Source organism: Taudactylus pleione, unplaced genomic scaffold, assembly GCF_031769625.1.
Source record: "Taudactylus pleione unplaced genomic scaffold, aTauple2 ptg000225l, whole genome shotgun sequence".
In the NCBI taxonomy this organism is placed as follows: domain Eukaryota; kingdom Metazoa; phylum Chordata; class Amphibia; order Anura; family Myobatrachidae; genus Taudactylus; species Taudactylus pleione.
In genome coordinates this window covers 10210569-10229972 of record NW_028284627.1, presented here as the reverse complement: position 1 = coordinate 10229972, position 19404 = coordinate 10210569, and the positions used below count along the sequence as shown (strand labels likewise).

Here is a 19404-nt window from a genome sequence, read left to right as displayed (position 1 = left end):
GAGCACCTACGCCCCAGGCAACCAACCCCCATGGCCACACCACTAACGTGGTACCTCAGGTAAACCCCCCACTAGTGGACCCCTATGCAGTGCCCCCAGTAGTGCCCCATTAACAGTGCCCCCAGTAGTGGTCCCCCCCTATGCAGTGCCCCCAGTAGTGGTACCCCCTACGCAGTGCCCCCAGTAGTAGTCCCTACTATGAATTGCCCCTAGGAGTGGCCCCCCTTATACAGTGCCCTAGTAGCGCCCCCCCTTATACAGCCCCAGTAGCAGCCACCCCCCATACAGTGCCCCCAATAGTGGTCCCCATATACAGTGCCCTCAGTAGTGGTCCCCCTATGTAGTGCCCTTTATATAGTTCCCCCAGATGTGGTCCCCCCTATGCATTGCCCGTGGTAGTAGTCCACCCAGTAGTAGCCCCCCTATACACTGCCCCCAGTGGCAGTACCTCCTATGCAGTGGCCCCAGTAGTAGTCCCCACTATGCATTGCCCCTAGTAGCGCCCCTTGTACAGTGCCCCAGCAGCGGCCCCCATACAGTGCCCCCAGTACGCCCCCTATACAGTGCCCCCTGTAGCGGTCACCCCCCCTATGCAGTGCCCCTTATACACACAAAAAAAACCCCACAACTTACCTAAATCCCTGCTCCTGACGCGACTGCCGCTCTCCGCTCCGAGTCCCGGCCCGCTCTTCTCCTGCGCTATGGGAGAGACGTCATGACGTCTCTCCCATCACCTGCTGCGGGGGGAGCTGGAAGGCAGAGCTCATGAGTAAGCTCCAGCCGGCTCACTCCGTGGATGCCGCAGCCAATGAGAGTCTGTCTGACTCTCAGAGGGGGATATTCAATTAGGCTGCGAAAAGTTGGATAATTTATCGCTGATGATGTAATTTTTGCCTATATCAATTATCCCCGTATTCAATTTCAAAGACTTTTTGCAGGTTCGAAAAGTCTTTGAAAAAAAACGGGAATAACTTTTCACCATGTTTTACATGGCGAAAACAAGTGCAGAATTGGGGTTTAGGGGTGCAGGCTTAAAAAAATAGCCTGCACCCCTGGGAATGTCATTTAAAAATAAACTGTGTCAAAAAAAGTTTAGAAAAAAACTAGGGACACCCCAAAAAAATGAATTAAAAATTTGGGGTGGAAAAAAAAAAAGGGGGAAACAGTGTTTAAAAATAGGGAAATAGGTTCAGGGGTGTTCTGTAAGTATGCGGCAGGTGTTTTCTAGAATAGGCTATTAGCGGCAGGTACATTTTTGCAGAATTAAAAAAAAATGACTTTAGGGACTTAAAAATATGCTAGTACCCATTTTCATGAACTCCAAATTTAATGGGACCACTTAAAAAACGAAAAAAAAAAAACCTAAGTGCTCTTCTGCAACAATGGCGGGAAAAAAACACCTGCCGCGGCTATTTAAAAACCCAACTTTCTACTGCAGGCAAAAACAGGGGTACCCATAGTGATCCCCCATGTCTGGACATCTTTAGGGGGGTGCTAGGCACATTTCCCGAAAATTCCTGTTTTTTCCATAGATCCAAATTCGCCGGTTCCCGTTTTCGCTCATTTTAAATTGAATACGGGGGTAAAGCGGGCACGCGCCCGATACTTTATCCCCAGAAAAGCCCCGATGTGGAGCGTAAAGTCCAGCACGAACTTTTCATACAGGCTGCTATAACAAACACACAACCATCGCTGGCGGCTGTGTGTTTGCAAACTGTGTAGTGTGGATCGCGCTCGCGGTCTGCACTACACTAGCAGCGGCGGCAGGGGATTGCTGCAAATCTGGTCACCAGGCAGCCAAATCTGGTCCCCATGGCGACCTGGACCCCGGGTATTGTCGAGCCCTGTACTAACACAGATGAAAAGATCCACAGGTGGGGCTAATTCAGTGTTTCCCAAACTGTGCACCGTAGCACCCTGGGGTGCCTCAGGACACTTGCAGGGGTGCCTCCGGTTGGTGGTTCAGCACCAAATAAAATGTATGGTCAGTGTAATGTAAATATGTGGACAAACAGAAGCACAAACCTGTCCACCACCACATAACTGACCCTAAGGATGACAGCACAATTTACTTCACAGTACTACATTTTTTTCTGAATATCTCAATAACTATCTTTGGCTTAGGGGTGTCCTGAAAACAGTGCTGATACTCTAGGGCGCCGTGATTCAAAAAGTTTGGGAACCACTGGGCAAATTATTTCACTTGTGATTCTGTGAGGAGACCTGGAAATGCACTGTTGGTAGGTCTTGAGGACCAAGGTTGGCTACCCCTGGTCTAGTGTGTACCCAGCTTTTCAAATTGGCTACCCTTGGTCTAGTGTGTACCCAGCTTTTTAAATTGGCTACCCCTGGTCTAGTGTGTACCCAGCTTTTTAAACTCTGTCAATGTAATAGAGTCCGAGAACATGCAAACACGCACGTTTTAGACTAAAAAACTAATTAAACTCTCATCCAGATGTTTTCCCATTTTGAAGATAAAACTTGACCAATGTAATAGAGTGAGAGTTTACTGATAAACTCTCACCCTATTATATTTGGCCCCTGGTGGCTGATGAAGAGGGTTCCGGGTAGGATAAGTGAAAAGAGGTGAGCAGAGAGAACGTCATATGTAAATGCTGGGGGTACTTGGAGAATAGGGAGGAGGAGGGATGAGACTAATGAGGGCATGATAGGTAAATAATAAGATTTTGAATTGTATTGTTTGTGAATGGGAGACAGTGTACAGCAGTGACGGGCAACAGGTGGCCCTCGTGCCACAGGCAGCCCTTTAAGCCATTTCTGTACTTGCCCCCTGCTGTGTTGTTTTATTTGTTTGGTATCGCTTGTTAAGCTTATTTGAAGAGCCTGTTGATACATGTCTCTTTCGTTGACTAAATGTACTAATTTAACTTTCTACTGAGAATAAGAGCAATGTGCAGCCCTTTTAAAGGTAAGAGTGCTGCCCGGTGCGGTCCCTGAATGTATCAGGTTGCCCATCGCTGGTGTAGAGACTGACAAAGAGGACTAGCACATGGGGAGCAGGAGGAAAGGTGAATGAACAGAGCAGGTTGGAGCTGGAGCCTGTCTGATATGTGTTAGGCTACAGCGTCTAGTAGACGTGCGCGATAGACAAAGTTATTAACACAGATCTGAACATTTTAGATTAGTGCATCAAGCCACACTTATCACAGGTATTATGAGTAGCAAAAATAGAGTTGATAATGTGATTCCCATGAATAAGCTCTGTATTGACCCTTGCAAAGAGAGTAAAAGCTGCTAACCCCAATAGGAGGACAGGCCAGGTAATGTGGATGGGGACGTGCAGGGCAAAATTATTCAGAATCCTCCCTAGAGTTCACTTGAACATGTTTGTGTTGAAATCCATTGAGAGCCTGGATTACAATTTGTACATCAGATTGCTGCATACACTTTTTATAACCTTTTATGCCATTTAATTTCTGGGATTTAGGTAGACTGATCAGGTTTCATGTTCCTGTTAGGAAAGCTCCAGCAGCTGAAAAGCTGTGTGATGCCAATATTTTGGACTGTAGGAAACTTTGGGGGGGGATGTAGTCAATTTACCTCCGCATGAGATGCCGGAGGTCGAAATCCCGGTGCCAGAATCCAGACCCACGTCCAGAACACCGGCGCCAGAATATCGACATCAGTTGAGATGCCGATGCCTGAATCCCGAGAGCCGGCATCCCGCACGTAAGTATAGCAGGCCGGGTTACCTATTAGACACGAGGGAGGGTTAGGTTTAGGCACCAAGTGGGGGTTAAGGTTAGGCTGCGGGAGGGGGGAGGTTAAGGTTAGGCTGAGGACAGGGAGGGTTAGGGTTAGTCACCACCGGGGGGAGGTTAGGGTTAGGCACTAAGGGGGGAGGATTAGGTTTAGGCACTAACCGGGATGGCTAAGGGGCGGGGTAGGGAGGGTTAGGATGCAGGAAGGGAGTGTTAGGGGTGAAGAGGGGAGGGTTAGGATACTTACCTAGCCCGTGTCGGGATTCTGAGCATCGGGATGCGCTGTTTGTGTTTTTTGACGGCCGGCATACCGACTGCCGGTTTCCTATACCCAACCGCTTTGGGGCTTAGGGTATTCGTTCCTAACATAAAAGTAATGAGATAGCGGCCTAACCAATTTCCAAAGGTTTGTGGGAGAACTTTGGATGCCATTAACTCTGAAATTACTGGCCAAGACCCCCAGATGTGTAACCATGTACATTCCACACAACATTACTTCTCAAGCCTGCCAGAGAGGTCCATTAGGGAACCACTTTGGTAAGAAGACCCGAGTTGGAACATGCTATTGTAGTTACTTTCCTGTACATTTGCATCCAGAGCCTTCTTTCAGGGGTTGTCAATGTTATTTATATAGCCCTATCCCAACTAGGCAGGAATGTGCTGATTGGGAAGTGGGAGGTGGATAGTTAAATAAAGGTGAATAAAAATGGCAATAACCATTGTAAATATTTAATAGTAGACACTGGGATGAAACTACCACCTTTGCAAGGGGTGCAGTGGCTACAGGGTTTGGAGGTAAGAAGCTCTTGCTCACTGCACCTAGATATTACCTTCATTATCAGAACTGTATTAGAAATGTCCAATCAGTCTGCTCTGGATTATTCTCTATGCCCGTTTTCTACTTTTATCTTTCCACATACTCTGCTGCCAACTCACTTTTGTTCAGATCGTACTCAATTTTATCGCAGGAATGATTGCTATACATTCGTAGCCCGCACACGGGGTGGAACACTGCATCACTGAGCCCCACAATGGAATTAAAAGGAGGCAGTGCCATTCCATCCACAAAACTTCTTCTCTGCTTTTATACAATTACGCTGTTGCCAGTGTATGTGCAATATAGCACCGCTTCTCCTTCCCTGTGCGTGCAATGGCCGGACCGAACGCTCAGAAGAACAGAGCGCGGCCGATGAATCACCAGCTCCCCTTTACCTCCATTTCCCAGTAAGCGTCCCCTAGAGTCTTGAAGTTAGATAAACTTAAATTAAATTGCAATCCATGCCTTATATGTTCCTTCAACACAAATAACAGAGCAATTCATTTACTGGCTTCTTAAGGAGTTAATCTGAAGATCTGAATTATAACAGCAACTGGTATTGCCTGACTGCTCTGAGACACAACGCGGGCGGCACTTAGTTGGCAATTTATCTGAAACTGGCATGAGACATGAGGATGTAATCGCTGCCGTGATCTTCACTGGTTCTTCATTAATTATGAATTCTGTTTAGAAAATAATTTATGTCCCTTGGTACTTTGCTGTGTTGGCACTTTTGAAAACCTCTTTTAAGCAGTAAATTGATATCGGTCACTATAAAGTGATAGCAGTGAAAGTATGTAGGCAGCAGAAATAGCAGTAGGGGAGGTACTCAAATGACAGTATTTAGATGTATTGTCCTTCACATGGAGTCTGTTTCTAGGTCTTTCTTTATCCCTGTGATATAAATAACAATAACGGTCAATCATTAATGTTCTAGCATGCGCCAGACTGTGCAAGCCCTGAGATGCCCACTTTCAATGGCAGTGGACGGTTCTGAACAATTCCACCAATGGCGCACCGTCGAGCCTTGCAGAAGCCTATGGCAGGCACAGTGTTTCCTTCTGAAACTCGTCTGAACATGGCCTCTGTGGCTCTGCGTCTGAGAACACAGCCGCTTTCACTAAAACGCCCACAACATTCCCACAACATGACCATGAGTCGGCTTTTTTTTGTGTTCACTTCTAGCCACCTCCCAGTCACCACCCAGGATGCCCATGGTTTTGTCTTGCAGTTCCTAATGCCGGCACTCCCGTATGCAACAGTATGAAACACATGTGCCGTACAGGTTTTCAGATTTCACTCAACTGCGCTAACATCGGCATAGTGTGCACCTCTGAATCAGTCCCTCCGTTCTCCATAGTAACTGAAAATGAAGTCACAGCACTCATCATGCTTCTCCCTCAATCATATTCCCTGCTGCATGCTCACCCATAGCCAGGGTTGTCTTAACAGCAGTGTGGGCCCTGGGCAAAGCAATGCACTGGGGCTCCTACCCACCCATTCACGGGAAAAAAATTGAAATGGTCAATAAAATTAAACCCTCCTGCAAAATATAACAAATTTTGGCTTGGGTGCTGCAAATTCCATGCGGACTAGCCGTCCGTATTGGAATCTGCTGAAAACGGCCCCCCAAAAATGGCCGCCGCCTAGGAGAAGAGAGATGCTAAAGGTCCTACTGGACCTCTAGCGTCTGCTAGGCAACGAGCATAGAACCCCTGGCAACGAGTGTGAAACCCCTGGCAACGAGCGTGAAACCCCTGACAACAAGCATGGTCTCTGCACTTCCACAAAATGCGGATGACAAGCCCTCGTTTTCAGGAACGCAGGCCCTCCCTGCCCCAAATGGCTGCAGCCTGTCAGTCAGGCAGCAGCTTGGAGCCACTGCTAGCCAACGCACTTGCGCAGTCCTCCCACCATCAGAGATGCATGCAAAGCAATAATACTAAAATATCACCAGAACTGCAAACATTCTGCTTTGAAGTCTGCTCTTTACTTTATGCCCCACATTCAGTCTTTCCCCAGTCCAGAATACGCCCAATTCTTACAATGAGATACAACCACAATTTATTCTCTTATCATCTCCCATCTAGACTACTACAATATTCTCCTATCTGGCTTTGCCCTCACCTGTACACCCCACTTTAATCTTTTTTAAATGCTCCAGCGTCTTTCTGATCCTTCTCCCTTAATGTTCCACATCCCTACCAATTTACCAGTTTCTTCTCCATTACTCCAGAAGACGTTCTGTGTTACTGTGGTCAAATGTATTCAACATTTCAAAAATTCAGCATTTTCAAAAACAGTACAAAATTCAACATTTATATTTATCAGGTATAGATGAACAGGAATGCTGGACCGCGCTGTTAGAGCTTTGGGAATCAGAGTCTTTACAATCTCCTGTCTCACTCATACATGTATGTATGTAATATGGATAAGATTATGGCTTCGCTGCCATCGGTAGCTCCTCAGGAGACGCACCTTCGTACATAGAACCTGATGCAGAGTTGTATGCCAATGCCGCTGCTGCCTCTTTTTATGCAGCTGCGATGTGAAAATATGCAAATGTTGCAGCCGCAGGGAGATGTATTGAGACGCCCACCTGCAGCTTTGCAAATCTAAGCATTTGCGTAAAATGTTGCAGTAAATCATTCGTTTATCGCAGTCCTGAATGAGTCTATGGTCCTGCAGGAAGGTAGCAGAAATTGAGACCTCGGAGCCATATTCCTTGCGTACGGGCTCACAGCTACAGGATGAGACAACCCCCCTGAAACGGTCTCAACACGCCTGCGTTCTTTGCTGTCACTCCCCGTTACCTCTCCCAAATGCTCCCTGACTGTCCATCACACTGCAAGTTGCTTGTTGCTGCGGGCGACTACGGTAATGCACTGGCAGTCCTCTACATATATTACTTAATTGCTTCCATTTTTGACGGTGCTGGTCACAGTGGCCAAACAGGCTATATTGTAATTTTGGTTACTGAGAGTTACTAACTTATTGAAGTGGATGTTTCTAGAAATAATTGGCCTCAGAGTTGTACACTAATGCAAACACATTTGCGAATTTTGCCGCTTAGAAATTGCTAGAATACACAAATGCATCAGCCGGCGGAATTAGTATTGAAACGCTCACTGGAGCCCTCGCAGCTGCCAGCAACTGTGTACACCAAGGCAGTATTGGACGCAGATCCTGAAAACATCGACCTCTCTCTCATGTACTACAACTATATATATACTTATAAAGGAAAGTTAGGAGCGCTGTCCACATAAATAGCTACAGTTTAATTTATCACATATATATATATATATATATATATATATATATACAGTCAGGTGCATAAATATTGGGACATTGTCAGAATTTTCATATTTTGTCCTCTATTCACCACCACAATGGCTTTGAAATGAAACAAACAAGATGTGCTTTAACTGCAGACTTTCAGATTTAATTTGAGGGTAATTACATCCAAATCAGGTGAACGGTGTAGGAATTACAACGGTTTCTATATGTGCCTCCCACTTTTTAAGGGGCCAAAAGTAATGGGACAAACTAAACCATCCTAAATCTAACTTTCACTTTTTAATACTTTGTTGCATATCCTTTGCAGGCAATTACAGCCTGAAGTCTGGAACGCATAGACATCACCAGACGCTGGGTTTCATCCCTGGTGATGCTCTGCCAGGCCTCTACTGCAAATGTCTTCAGTTCCTGCTTGTTCTTGGGGCATTTTCCCTTCAGTTTTGTCCTCATCAAGTGAAATGCATGCTCAATCGGATTCAGGTCAGGGGATTGACTTGGCCATTGCATAACATTCCACTTTTTAGCCTTAAAAAACTCTTTGGTTGCTTTTGCAGTATGCTTCGGGTCATTGTCCATCTGCACTGTGAAGCGCCGTCCAATGAGTTCTGAAGCATTTGACTGAATATGAGCGTATAATATTGCCCCAAACACTTCAGAATTCATTCTGCTGCTTTTGTCAGCAGTCACATCATCAATAAATACAAGGGAACCAGTTCCATTAGGCAGCCATACATGCCCATGCCATGACACTACCACCACCATGCTTCACTGATGAGGTGGTATGTTTTGGATCATGAGCAGTTCCTTTCCTTCTCCATACTCTTCTCTTCCCATCACTCTGGTACAAGTTGATCTTTGTCTCATCTGTCCATAGGATGTTGTTCCAGACTGTAATGGCTTTTTTAGATGTTGTTTGGCAAACTCTAATCTGGTCTTCCTGTTTTTGTGGCTCACCAATGGTTTACATCTTGTGGTGAACCCTCTATATTCACTCTTGTGAAGTCTTCTCTTGATTGTTGACTTTGACACATATACATCTACCTCCTGGAGAGTGTTCTTGATTTGGCCAACTGTTGTGAAGGGGTTTTTCTTCACCAGGGAAATATTTCTTCTGTCATCCACCACAGTTGTTTTCCGTGGTCTTCCGGGTCTTTTGGTGTTGCTGAGCTCTCCGGTGCATTCTTTCTTTTTAAGAATGTTCCAAACAGTTGATTTGGCCATACCTAATGTTTTTGCTATCTCTCTGATGGGTTTGTTTTGATTTTTCAGCATAATGATGGCTTGGTTCACTAATATTGACAGCTCTTTGGATCTCATCTTGAGAGTCGACAGCAACTGATTCCAAATGCAAATGTCACACCTAGAATCAACTCCAGACCTTTTACCTGCTTAATTGATAATGAAATAATGAGGGAATAGCCCACACCTGTCCATGAAATAGCTTTTGAGTTGATAGTCCCATTACTTTTGGCCCCTAAAAAAGTGGGAGGCACATATTGAAACCGTTCACCTGATTTGGATGTAATTACCCTCAAATTAAATCTGAAAGTCTGCAGTTAAAGCACATCTTGTTTGTTTCATTTCAAAGCCATTGTGGTGGTGAATAGAGGACAAAATATGAAAATTCTGTTAATGTCCCAATATTTATGGACCTGACTGTATATATATATATATATATATATATATATATATCTGTTCTCTGTACAAAAAAGCACAATATCTACATAAACATTACCTAAAAATTAAACCATAACATAAAAATAAAAACCTAATAACATAATCATTCAATTATCGGAAACCAGCTGAATAAAAAAGAGCAGGATATTTGTTAATCACAATATATAGATGTATGCTGATTATAAATAGATTTCAATAAGCACAAAGTACAATATGCCAACTCATAGGGTTAAATGGCTGTGTCTTTTAGCCACTTAATTCTCCACTTTCGTTTATTAAAAAGTGTCTTCGTTCATCTTTGTTTGAGTAAAGCAGTGCTCAATGTTACTGTTGTAGAAGCAGGCAGTGCTTAGTGTGACTGGTGTAGAAGCGAGTAGTGCTCAATGTTACTGGTGTAGAAGCAAGCAGTGCTCAGTATGACTGGTGTAGAAGCGAGTAGTGCTCAGTATGACTGATATAGAAGCAAGCAGTGCTCTGTATGACTGATGTAGAAGCAAGCAGTGCTCAGTGTGACTGGTGTAAAAGCAAGCAGTGCTCAGTGTGACTGGTGTAAAAGCAAGCAGTGCTCAGTGTGACTGATGTAGAAGCAAGCAGTGCTCAGTGTGACTGGTGTAGAAGCAAGCAGTGCTCAGTGTGACTGGTGTAGAAGCAAGCAGTGCTCAGTGTGACTGATGTAGAAGCAAGCAGTGCTCAGTGTGACTGATATAGAAGCAAGCAGTGCTCAGTGTGACTGGTGTAAAAGCAAGCAGTGCTGAGTGTGACTGGTGTAAAAGCAAGCAGTGCTGAGTGTGACTGGTGTAAAAGCAAGCAGTGCTCAGTGTGACTGGTGTAGAAGCAAGCAGTGCTCAGTGTGACTGGTGTAGAAGCAAGCAGTGCTCAGTGTGACTGATGTAGAAGCAAGCAGTGCTCAGTGTGACTGATGTAGAAGCAAGCAGTGCTCAGTGTGACTGATATAGAAGCAAGCAGTGCTCAGTGTGACTGGTGTAAAAGCAAGCAGTGCTGAGTGTGACTGGTGTAGAAGCAAGCAGTGCTCAGTGTGACTGATGTAGAAGCAAGCAGTGCTCAGTGTGACTGATATAGAAGCAAGCAGTGCTCTGTATGACTGATGTAGAAGCAAGCAGTGCTGAGTGTGACTGATGTAGAAGCAAGCAGTGCTCAGTATGACTGGTGTAGAAGCAAGCAGTGCTCAGTATGACTGGTGTAGAAGCAAGCAGTGCTCAGTGTAACTGGTGTAGAAGCAAGCAGCACTCAGTATGACTGGTGTAGAAGAAAGCAGTGCTCAGCATAACTGGTGTAGAAGCAAGCATTGCTCAGTGTGACTGGTGCAGAAGCAAGCAGTGGGCAGTGTTACTGGTGCAGAAGCAAGCAGTGGGCAGTGTTACTGGTGCAGTAGCAAGCAGGTGTCAGTGTAACTGGTGGATACAGACGCAAGCAGTATGACTAGTGTCAAGTTCAGAAGCAAGTAGTGTCCAGTAAGACTAGTGTCAGGCTCAGAGGCAAGCAGTGCTTAGTGTGACTGGTGTAAAAGCAAGCAGTGCTTAGTGTGACTGGTGTAAAAGCCAGCAGTGCTTAGTGTGTCTGGTGTAGAAGAGAGCAGTGCTCAATGTTACTAGTGTAGAAGCGAGCAGCGCTCAGTATGACTGGTGTAGCAGTGCTCAGTATGACTGGTGTGGAAGCAAGTAGTGTCCAGTAAGTCTAGTGTCAGACTAAGAGGCAAGCAGCACTTAGTGTGACTGGTGTAGAAGCAGGCAGTGCTTAGTGTGACTGGTGTAGAAGCAGGCAGTGCTTAGTGTGACTGGTGTAGAGCAAGCAGTGGTCAGTGTGACTGGTGTAGATGAAAGCAGTGCTCAATGTTACTGTTGTAGAAGCAAGCAGTGCTCAGAGTGACTGGTGTAGAAGCAAGCAGTGCTTAGTTTGACTGGTGTAGAAGCAAGAAGCGCTCAGTATAACTGGTGTAGAAGCAAGCAGTGCTCAGTATGACTGGTGTAGAAGCAAGCAGCGCTCAGTGTGACGTGGTAGGAGCAAGCAGTGCTTATTGTGACTGGTGTAGAAGCAAGCAGTGCTCAGTATGACTGCTGGTAGAAGCAAGCAGTGCTCAGTGTGACTGGTGTAGAAGCAAGCAGCGCTCATGCAGCGCTCAGTGTGACTTGTGTAGAAGCAAGCAGCGCTCAGTATGACTAGTGTAGAAGCATGCAGCGCTCAGTGTGACTGGTGTATAAGAATGCAGTCCTCAGTATGTCTGGTGTAGAAGCAAGCAGTGCTCAGCATGACAGGTGTAGAAGCAAGCAGCGCTCAGTATGACTGGTGTAGAAGAAAGCAGCGCTTAGTATGACTGGTGTAGAAGAAAGCAGTGCTCAGTATGACTGGTGTAGAAGAAAGCAGTGCTCAGTATGACTGGTATAGAAGAAAGCAGTGCTCAGTATGACTGGTGTAGAAGCAAGCAGTGCTCAGTATGACTGGTGTAGAAGAAAGCAGTGCTCAGTATGACTGGTATAGAAGAAAGCAGTGCTCAGTATGACTGGTGTAGAAGCAAGCAGCGCTCGGTGTGACTGGTGTAGAAGAAAGCAGTGCTCAATGTGATTGGTGTAGAAGCAAGCAGTGCTCAGTGTGGGCAATGTCAGGCTATAGTAAAGAGAGAGTTTTTGAGGGAGCATTTAAAGTTTTGGAGGTTGTGGGGAGACTATGGTTGGTCATCCTAGGGAAATCCACAGTTGGCAGGGGTATGGTAGAAATACTGGAGAGGGCAATTAAAATTGGTTATTAGAGTACATGAGACACAGGCACAGTATGAATTAGGTGTAAGAGTAGAAGAATATTGCTGACAGCTTTGCAGGACAGGAGTTAGTCGAGGAGTATGCAGGGTATATAGCCAATGTAGGGAGTGACAGAATGGAGCGGTGGATGTGGAGTGGTAAGACAGGAAGATCAGTTTTGCTGCTGAATTTAGAAAATGATTTTCCAAATCAGAGTCACAACCTACCCTCATTTTTGAACAGGCATCTTGTGTTGACTCCGTCCCTCTCAATTCCTTTATCAGCATCGATCCTAAATACTAAAATAGGAACATGTTTAGTTTTATGCGGAAAACTAACACAAAAGCACAAACAGTGGACTTGTCTGAATAAGACACATTGTTAGTTCATTACATATCTGTATAGATAGACAACATCAAATGGAATGATGCAATCACTGGAGATAATTCACTGATCAATTGACAACAATAACACTAAAATATTTAAGGACAACATTCTACAGCACACTGTATTTCCAAAATATCAATTAACCCTGCTGTATAGCAAGTCAACTGCAGTGCATGCCAACACCAAGGAGAGTTTCCTTGCTCCACAGAAAATATTATGCAGGGGAAAGATATTTTATATATATATACACAAATATATATATATATAGGGCCTGATTCACTACGGATCACTATTGCGATCACAACTGCGAATACGCACGCAGATCTGTGAAAATATGCTAATGTTTGCAATCGAAAAACCAGCAGAGAGACGCCAACTACCGCTTTCGTACATCCGTAAAACCTCGCAGACCTGCGTATTCATCGGTAACATCGGCTCCTCATGCACAATTACAGCAGGTCTGACCTTACTCAGAAATTCCAACTGTCTTTGCACACAGTGAGTACTCAAGCTGCATATGCCATTGCAGTGGCCAATTTATGCACGCCCAGGAAACGGAGTTCAAACGGACAATCACACCTGCATTTCTCCAACCACTCCCGTCACCACCCCCAAACGCTCAAGTCCCTTTCCTCGATCTGCGATTACTTTGTATCTGCGTTTGTGATCGCAGTGCGTTTGCGATGTCAACTCACGCATGCGCACTGTGGTGCATGCGCAGTATGCACCATCGGCCAATCTGTGTACGCTTTTCCAGTTGCGATCCATGATGAATCAGGCCCATAGTGTTGATACATAATTTCAGTGAAGAGGAAAGACACGTCCTAAATATATGTATCAGCAAACAATAATGGTTGTGGCATAATACTTAAATATGCTAGAAATAAAATAAAAGGCAATTGATATTGGTGTAGAATACATTGCCACATTAGCTGTCCCATGTGTCAATGAAATGTATATAGCATATAAAATTAAAATAATTGCCTATGGTCTATTTTGAAATCATATGGTACAGTGATGGGGTCAACGCTCTTGCCGATATATTTTATTAATGCAATATTTATGAAGAATTCTATGTATGTATAACAGATAATAATATATAATAATGCATATTATTTTGGACAAAGTCGCTGTACCTGAGTTCAAATTTTAACAAGACATCTTCTGATTTTTTTTTCTGTTTTACCTAACACGTAACAAAGTGAAGTAAACATAAGTGCACTATATACCTTTATCATCTCAGACCAGGAACACTGGGGGTGAGGAACGGGTTTTAATATGGGTCCATACTTTCCCCCAAATGGCATGCTCTAAACAAAGAAAAACATACTAGACATTTTCTGAAACTAGACAAACAAAGGAATCCTTTTTTGATGGATCAAACAAAATTTGTGTAGAAAATTAACAATTTCCCTAGAAAACAGGCCTTAAAGCACCATGCCCCTGACCATGATTGACATGCATTTTCAATGGTTTACAATCTCTACAGTATTTCATGCCATGTATCACGACCATGCCATTGGCTGGCAAATTCGGGATTACAAAATGGCTGCTGTCTGGTTCAGCTGAGAATTTTTTTGTGCATTGTTAGCAAACAGTGAAATGTGGATATTTGTGCAGGGTGTTTTTGCATAAAGGGAATTATGGGAGGAGCAGTGCTTTAAAGAATACCATTTTTTTATTTAAGTGCAAAACAATGACAAAGGAAACTTATTTTTATTTCTCTGGAATTATACGGTGTTTTAAAATTAGATTTACATAATATCCCCAATGGAATAAACAGTCATTATTGACATGAGTTTTACAACACAATTTCAGAAAAATGTTTGGATCTTCCAGAGAAATAAGTTCAGTAGTAAGGTTGGCCTTTTGCTGCCGAGAACCCGAACAGTGAAAGGCTTTGAATGCAAGAACTTCACCCTGTTTTATCTAATTCCAAAAATAACGTTTGCCCATTCTACACCCAAACGGGTCTTGTATGGTGAAAATGGTGATCTTCAGTGCATAGTATAAATGTGACGAGGGGTTAAATGCTTCTAAAGGTTGAAGTCACATTGCTTTCTATCATTGCCAGATAAAATTTGCATTAGCATAAAATTGATATTGGAAGATGTTAAGTGGGGACAAGAGTGAGTCAACACATCCTGGGGCTATGGGGCAGTGAATGGCTACTATATTGACTAAATTACTATAACAAACAAGGGAAGAGATGGTTTATTTAATTTGTCTGTGCATTAATATGTTATTTCACTATGATAAATCTTAAATATAATTATCTTATATACTGTTCTCTAGAACAGAAGCTTAGATCAAAGGCAATGATTTAAAGAGATGTGATCATCAATTATTATGATGTAGCTCATTGTAGGGTAAATGTATGGAAACTAGTACAGAAAAACGAGCTGTAACTTATAGCAACCAATCAGATTATAGCTGTCATTATTTGAATAAAGTTTAGAAATTGATAGCAAACATCTGATTGGTTGCTATGTGTGGCAGCACATTTTCCCTATGCACCAAGTTTCATAGAAGCACCCCATTGTGATCACCCAGCAGCGTGTGGAAGTAATGTATAGGCTCTCAGTTCAGGCAGGGATGAACTGGCACAACTGGTGCATTCCCAAAATAAACGCAATGAGTATGACCCCTAAGGGTGAAGATCTGAAGGAGGTAATACGGCATAACAAGGGATGGGAATGAGGAATCTGCAAGAGGAAAAGGGAACAAAGGGGTAGGAGAGTGAGGTTGGGTAAGGGGCACACCAGAGTCCTTGGCAGGAGAAGTCTAAAGATAAAGTGCCTGACATTGTATATAGTACACAGAATAAGAGATAATACATTCCAGCAGACTAAAAATTAAGGTAAATACATAATATTACAGCATTAATACACAGGGAACTTGTCAACTTATTACTAGCATATATAAGACAGCAGAACCCTGATAATGGAAGTGCTCTTGTCACCTATACACATTGATGGCAGCCATTTTGTGGACTGTAATAATAATGATAAGGAAACAGGTATTAATCCATTGCGGGGCCAGTATCTCATGATTATTTCTTCCTAGGCCTGAGGTATGTGCTTTGTGACTTTTTGAAACCTGACATCTTAAAACTGGATGAGCTTTGTAAAACTAGTATTTGGCTAGAGATTTGATTCTGTCCTGGTGAAATGAACCCAGCGCCTATAATTCCAGGAAACCATATAAAGTGAAGTCCCATGTATATTATCAGCACCATGGCAATTATGGCAGACAGTGGAATAGTCGTAAATTAGTTATTCACCAATGAATACATTTGCATAGTCTAACTCCCAACAATGAAATATCTGAAGTAACACACATTACACATGAATTGATGTCTGAAATCCTGGACTTCATTCAACTGAATACATTTCCTAAATTGTGCTGCTGCAGCCATTTTGTCTTCTGGCAAGGCTAAAATTTAAGATCGAGCTGAATGATTTTGAAGGAACACATTCTAAAAAATATTCTTGGTTGATTTAGAACAATGGGGTTATAGGTAGTAATGTGCAGGTTTTTAGAACTAAAGATGTTGCCCATAGCAACCAATCAGATTCTAGCTATTATCGTCTAGAAGGTACTAGATAAATGTTAAGTAGAATCTGATTGGTTGCTATAAAAATCGGCACTTTAGTAAATATACCCCATAGTGTCATCACTGATATGTTAAAAACAAATTGCTAGTTTACTTTATAGTGTTCATCAGCATTATAATTTCAGTGTTTACAGAAATATAACAAATACCTCTTTAACATAATTATCAGGCCCTAATTTGGTCCTTCTGATAACACATATAAACATCACTCACATCATTCAGACCAGTCACATCTTACCTTGCCGTATCTGCCTATTCACTTTGTAATAGTGTACAAGAGACTAAATATATTTCAGCCTCTTGTACACTTGGGAGTCTATAGATAGTCGCCTTTACTACCAAAATGAAAGTATATCTTTACCGTGTTTCCCCGATAATAAGACACTGTCTTATTTTTTTTTTTGTTAAAAAAAACACCATAGGGCTTATTTTCGGAGTAGGTCTTATATTATCATTGACAGCAGTGCCCCTTATGCAGGCCCCCTTGTAGAAGTGCCCCTTATGCAGGCCACCCCCTTGCAGGCCCCCTTGTAGAAGTGCCCCTTATGCAGGCCACCTTGTAGAAGTGCCCCTTATGCAGGCCCCCTTGTAGAAGTGCCCCTTATGCAGGCCACCCCCTTGCAGGCCCCCGTGTAGAAGTGACCCTTATGCAGGCACCCCCCTTGCAGGCCGCCCTGTAGCAGTGTCCCTTATTGTAGTGCACTTACCTGACTCGCAGCCGTCCGGGATGTCGCTCTCACTTGCGCGCTGACTGGATCTAACATGATCCAGCAGACGCGGCCACACAGGATCCTCAGCGCGCGGGTGACGTCATGACGTCACCCGCGCACTGCATGACTGGGAACGCTGTCTGAAAGTCCTGATTGACTCGCGCCTGGCGCCTGATTAAAAATGACATCGGCTCTCTCAGAAGCTGGGAGGAGGCGTAGCTATGATGACATCCCCAGACCATGTCCATGCCTCCTCCAAGCTTCAGTGAGATGAGATGGAGCAGCGTGCTGGGCTCAGGAGGAGGTAAGGATTACGGGACTGGGAGGGGGGGGGATTTTGCTATAGAGCCCCCATACCTCTGGTTACGCCCCTGTATGAGATAGATAGATAGATAGATAGATAGATAGATAGATAGATAGATAATGAGAAAGATGGTATAGGGCCCCCATACCTCTGGTTACGCCCCTGTATTAGATAGATAGATAGATAGATAGATAGATAGATAGATATTAGATAGATAGATAGATAGATAATGAGAAAGATAGATGGATATGAGAAAAATAGATAGATAGATAGATAGATAATGAGAAAGATAGATATGAGAAAAATAAGATAGATAGATAGATAGATATGAGATAGATAGATAGATAGATAGATATAAGAAAGATGCTATAGGGCCCCCATACCTCTGGTTACGCCCCTGTATGAGATAGATAGATAGATAGATAGATAGATAGATAGATAATGAGAAAGATAGATATGAGAAAAATAGATAGATATGAGATAGATAGATAGATAGATATGAGAATGATAGATATCCTTGCAAACACAAGCCAGTCTCCTTGGCTTCTTTGTGACACTTAAAACCTGACAGTGCCGCCATCTGTTTGCAGGGTTATGTTTGGAGGGTGCATGCCTAAATGGACAGAAGAGGACCGGAACAAGGGGTAGGTGAGTATGGATTTTTTTTTTTACAGGTTACGTGGATGCAACTTGGAGAAGAGGACGTGAATGGCTACAGAGATTGTAGGTATGTGTGAGTGAGTGAATGACAGCCGGAAACACAGGACTTCTAGAGGGGGGTTTCCAAATACTTGATTTTAGAGCGAGTGTGGCCTGTCCATGAAGAGGGCATAATTAACACTTATCCAGCTTTAATATGTGTCATACATAGTGTATTGTGTGTCATAATTCCAGCATATACAGGACCAGCGATCACAGTAAGCCATTAAATGCGGTAGTATAGCCATCCTGCCTGAGCTGAATGTTTTTATTTTAGATGTGGGCACCATTCCAGGGCAAGTCCGGGAGTCTGGGGGAGCAGCAGAAGAACCTAGCACTGCCCTGGACATATATGTAAATATTGGGCTCTATAGCAGTGCATCCCTAACAGTGCATGTTTTCAAAATCCCCTAATTGGTGCACAGGTTATTTATTACTGGCTGATACATGTTAAAAGAGCCACAGGTGGTGCTATTTATTTCTTTTATGATGCTGAGAAGAACATGCAGCGCTAGTAAAAGTCCATTATATTACAATTTCTATTGTGGTCATGGTGTGGGCTGGGGAAGGGGGTTTCCAGGCAGACGGAAACCCCCCCTGCGTTTGCCTATGAATGAGTGAGTGTAGGTGTAATATAATATTGAAACCTTCCGTGTCCATGAACTGTGGGTTTTTTATATTTCTTTTACAAGTGAACTAGAGGTACCAGGGGGCCTTTAATGCACCACATGCAGGTATTTGAGGTTCTCCAATTACCTCCATGTGAGGGAGGTATGCTGGGACCTCTAGTTCTCCTGTAAAAGATAATATTATTTCATCTACTTTTACACAATCAACCCGGCACCCACCGCCCAGGGGTGCCGGGCATAGCCTTGGGCTATGAGCCCAGGCCTGTGGTGCCCTGGAGGGGGAATTTCTTTATTGAGGGGGTTCCCCACCTCCCCACCCAGGGATTCCCAGCCTAGGCTCACTAGTGAGTGGTGATGAATTCTTTGGCCGGGAGACCCGGTGAAAGGATTCCATGGCTGCGTCATTAGACCCCCGGTGCTGGTTGTGGAAAATACAGGGGACCTATATTCATTTTGTCCCCTGTATTTCCACAACCAGGACTGGCTCACTGAGCCTGGTGCTGGTTGATGAAAATACGGGGGAACCATATGTCTTTTTCCCTCGTATTTCAAAAGCAGGACCGAATCAGAAAAGCCTGGTGCTGGTTATGATTTCAGGGAGAAACCCAACATTTTTTTATTTTATTTGACACTTTTAATAGGTATTTAACAAAGAAGCATGCAGGGATCTCACTGATCTTGGCATGTTTCTGTGTAACTCACACCTGCTCAGGCTATACTTGCTAGCCTGAAGCAGGTCTATTATTTAGCGAGTTTTATGTCAGAGACCTCTTTGATAAAGCCCCCGTTGATG

At 43.7% G+C, this 19404-nt stretch overlaps 1 protein-coding gene across 3 annotated transcripts in view; it reads right to left on the bottom strand.

Moving 5' to 3' along the window:
• ANKS1B (ankyrin repeat and sterile alpha motif domain containing 1B) overlaps positions 1-19404 on the bottom strand; it is a 157576-nt gene that overhangs the window by 41824 nt on the left and 96348 nt on the right. For 2 of the 3 annotated variants that reach the window (XM_088479003.1, XM_088479002.1), the window contains one exon: positions 12494-12565. In XM_088479003.1, coding sequence (XP_088335129.1) covers positions 12494-12565 — 72 coding nt within the window. Of the gene's footprint in view, positions 1-12493; positions 12566-13882; positions 13964-19404 lie in introns of all 3 variants that reach the window. The other variant, XM_088479001.1, reaches the window with a different exon arrangement.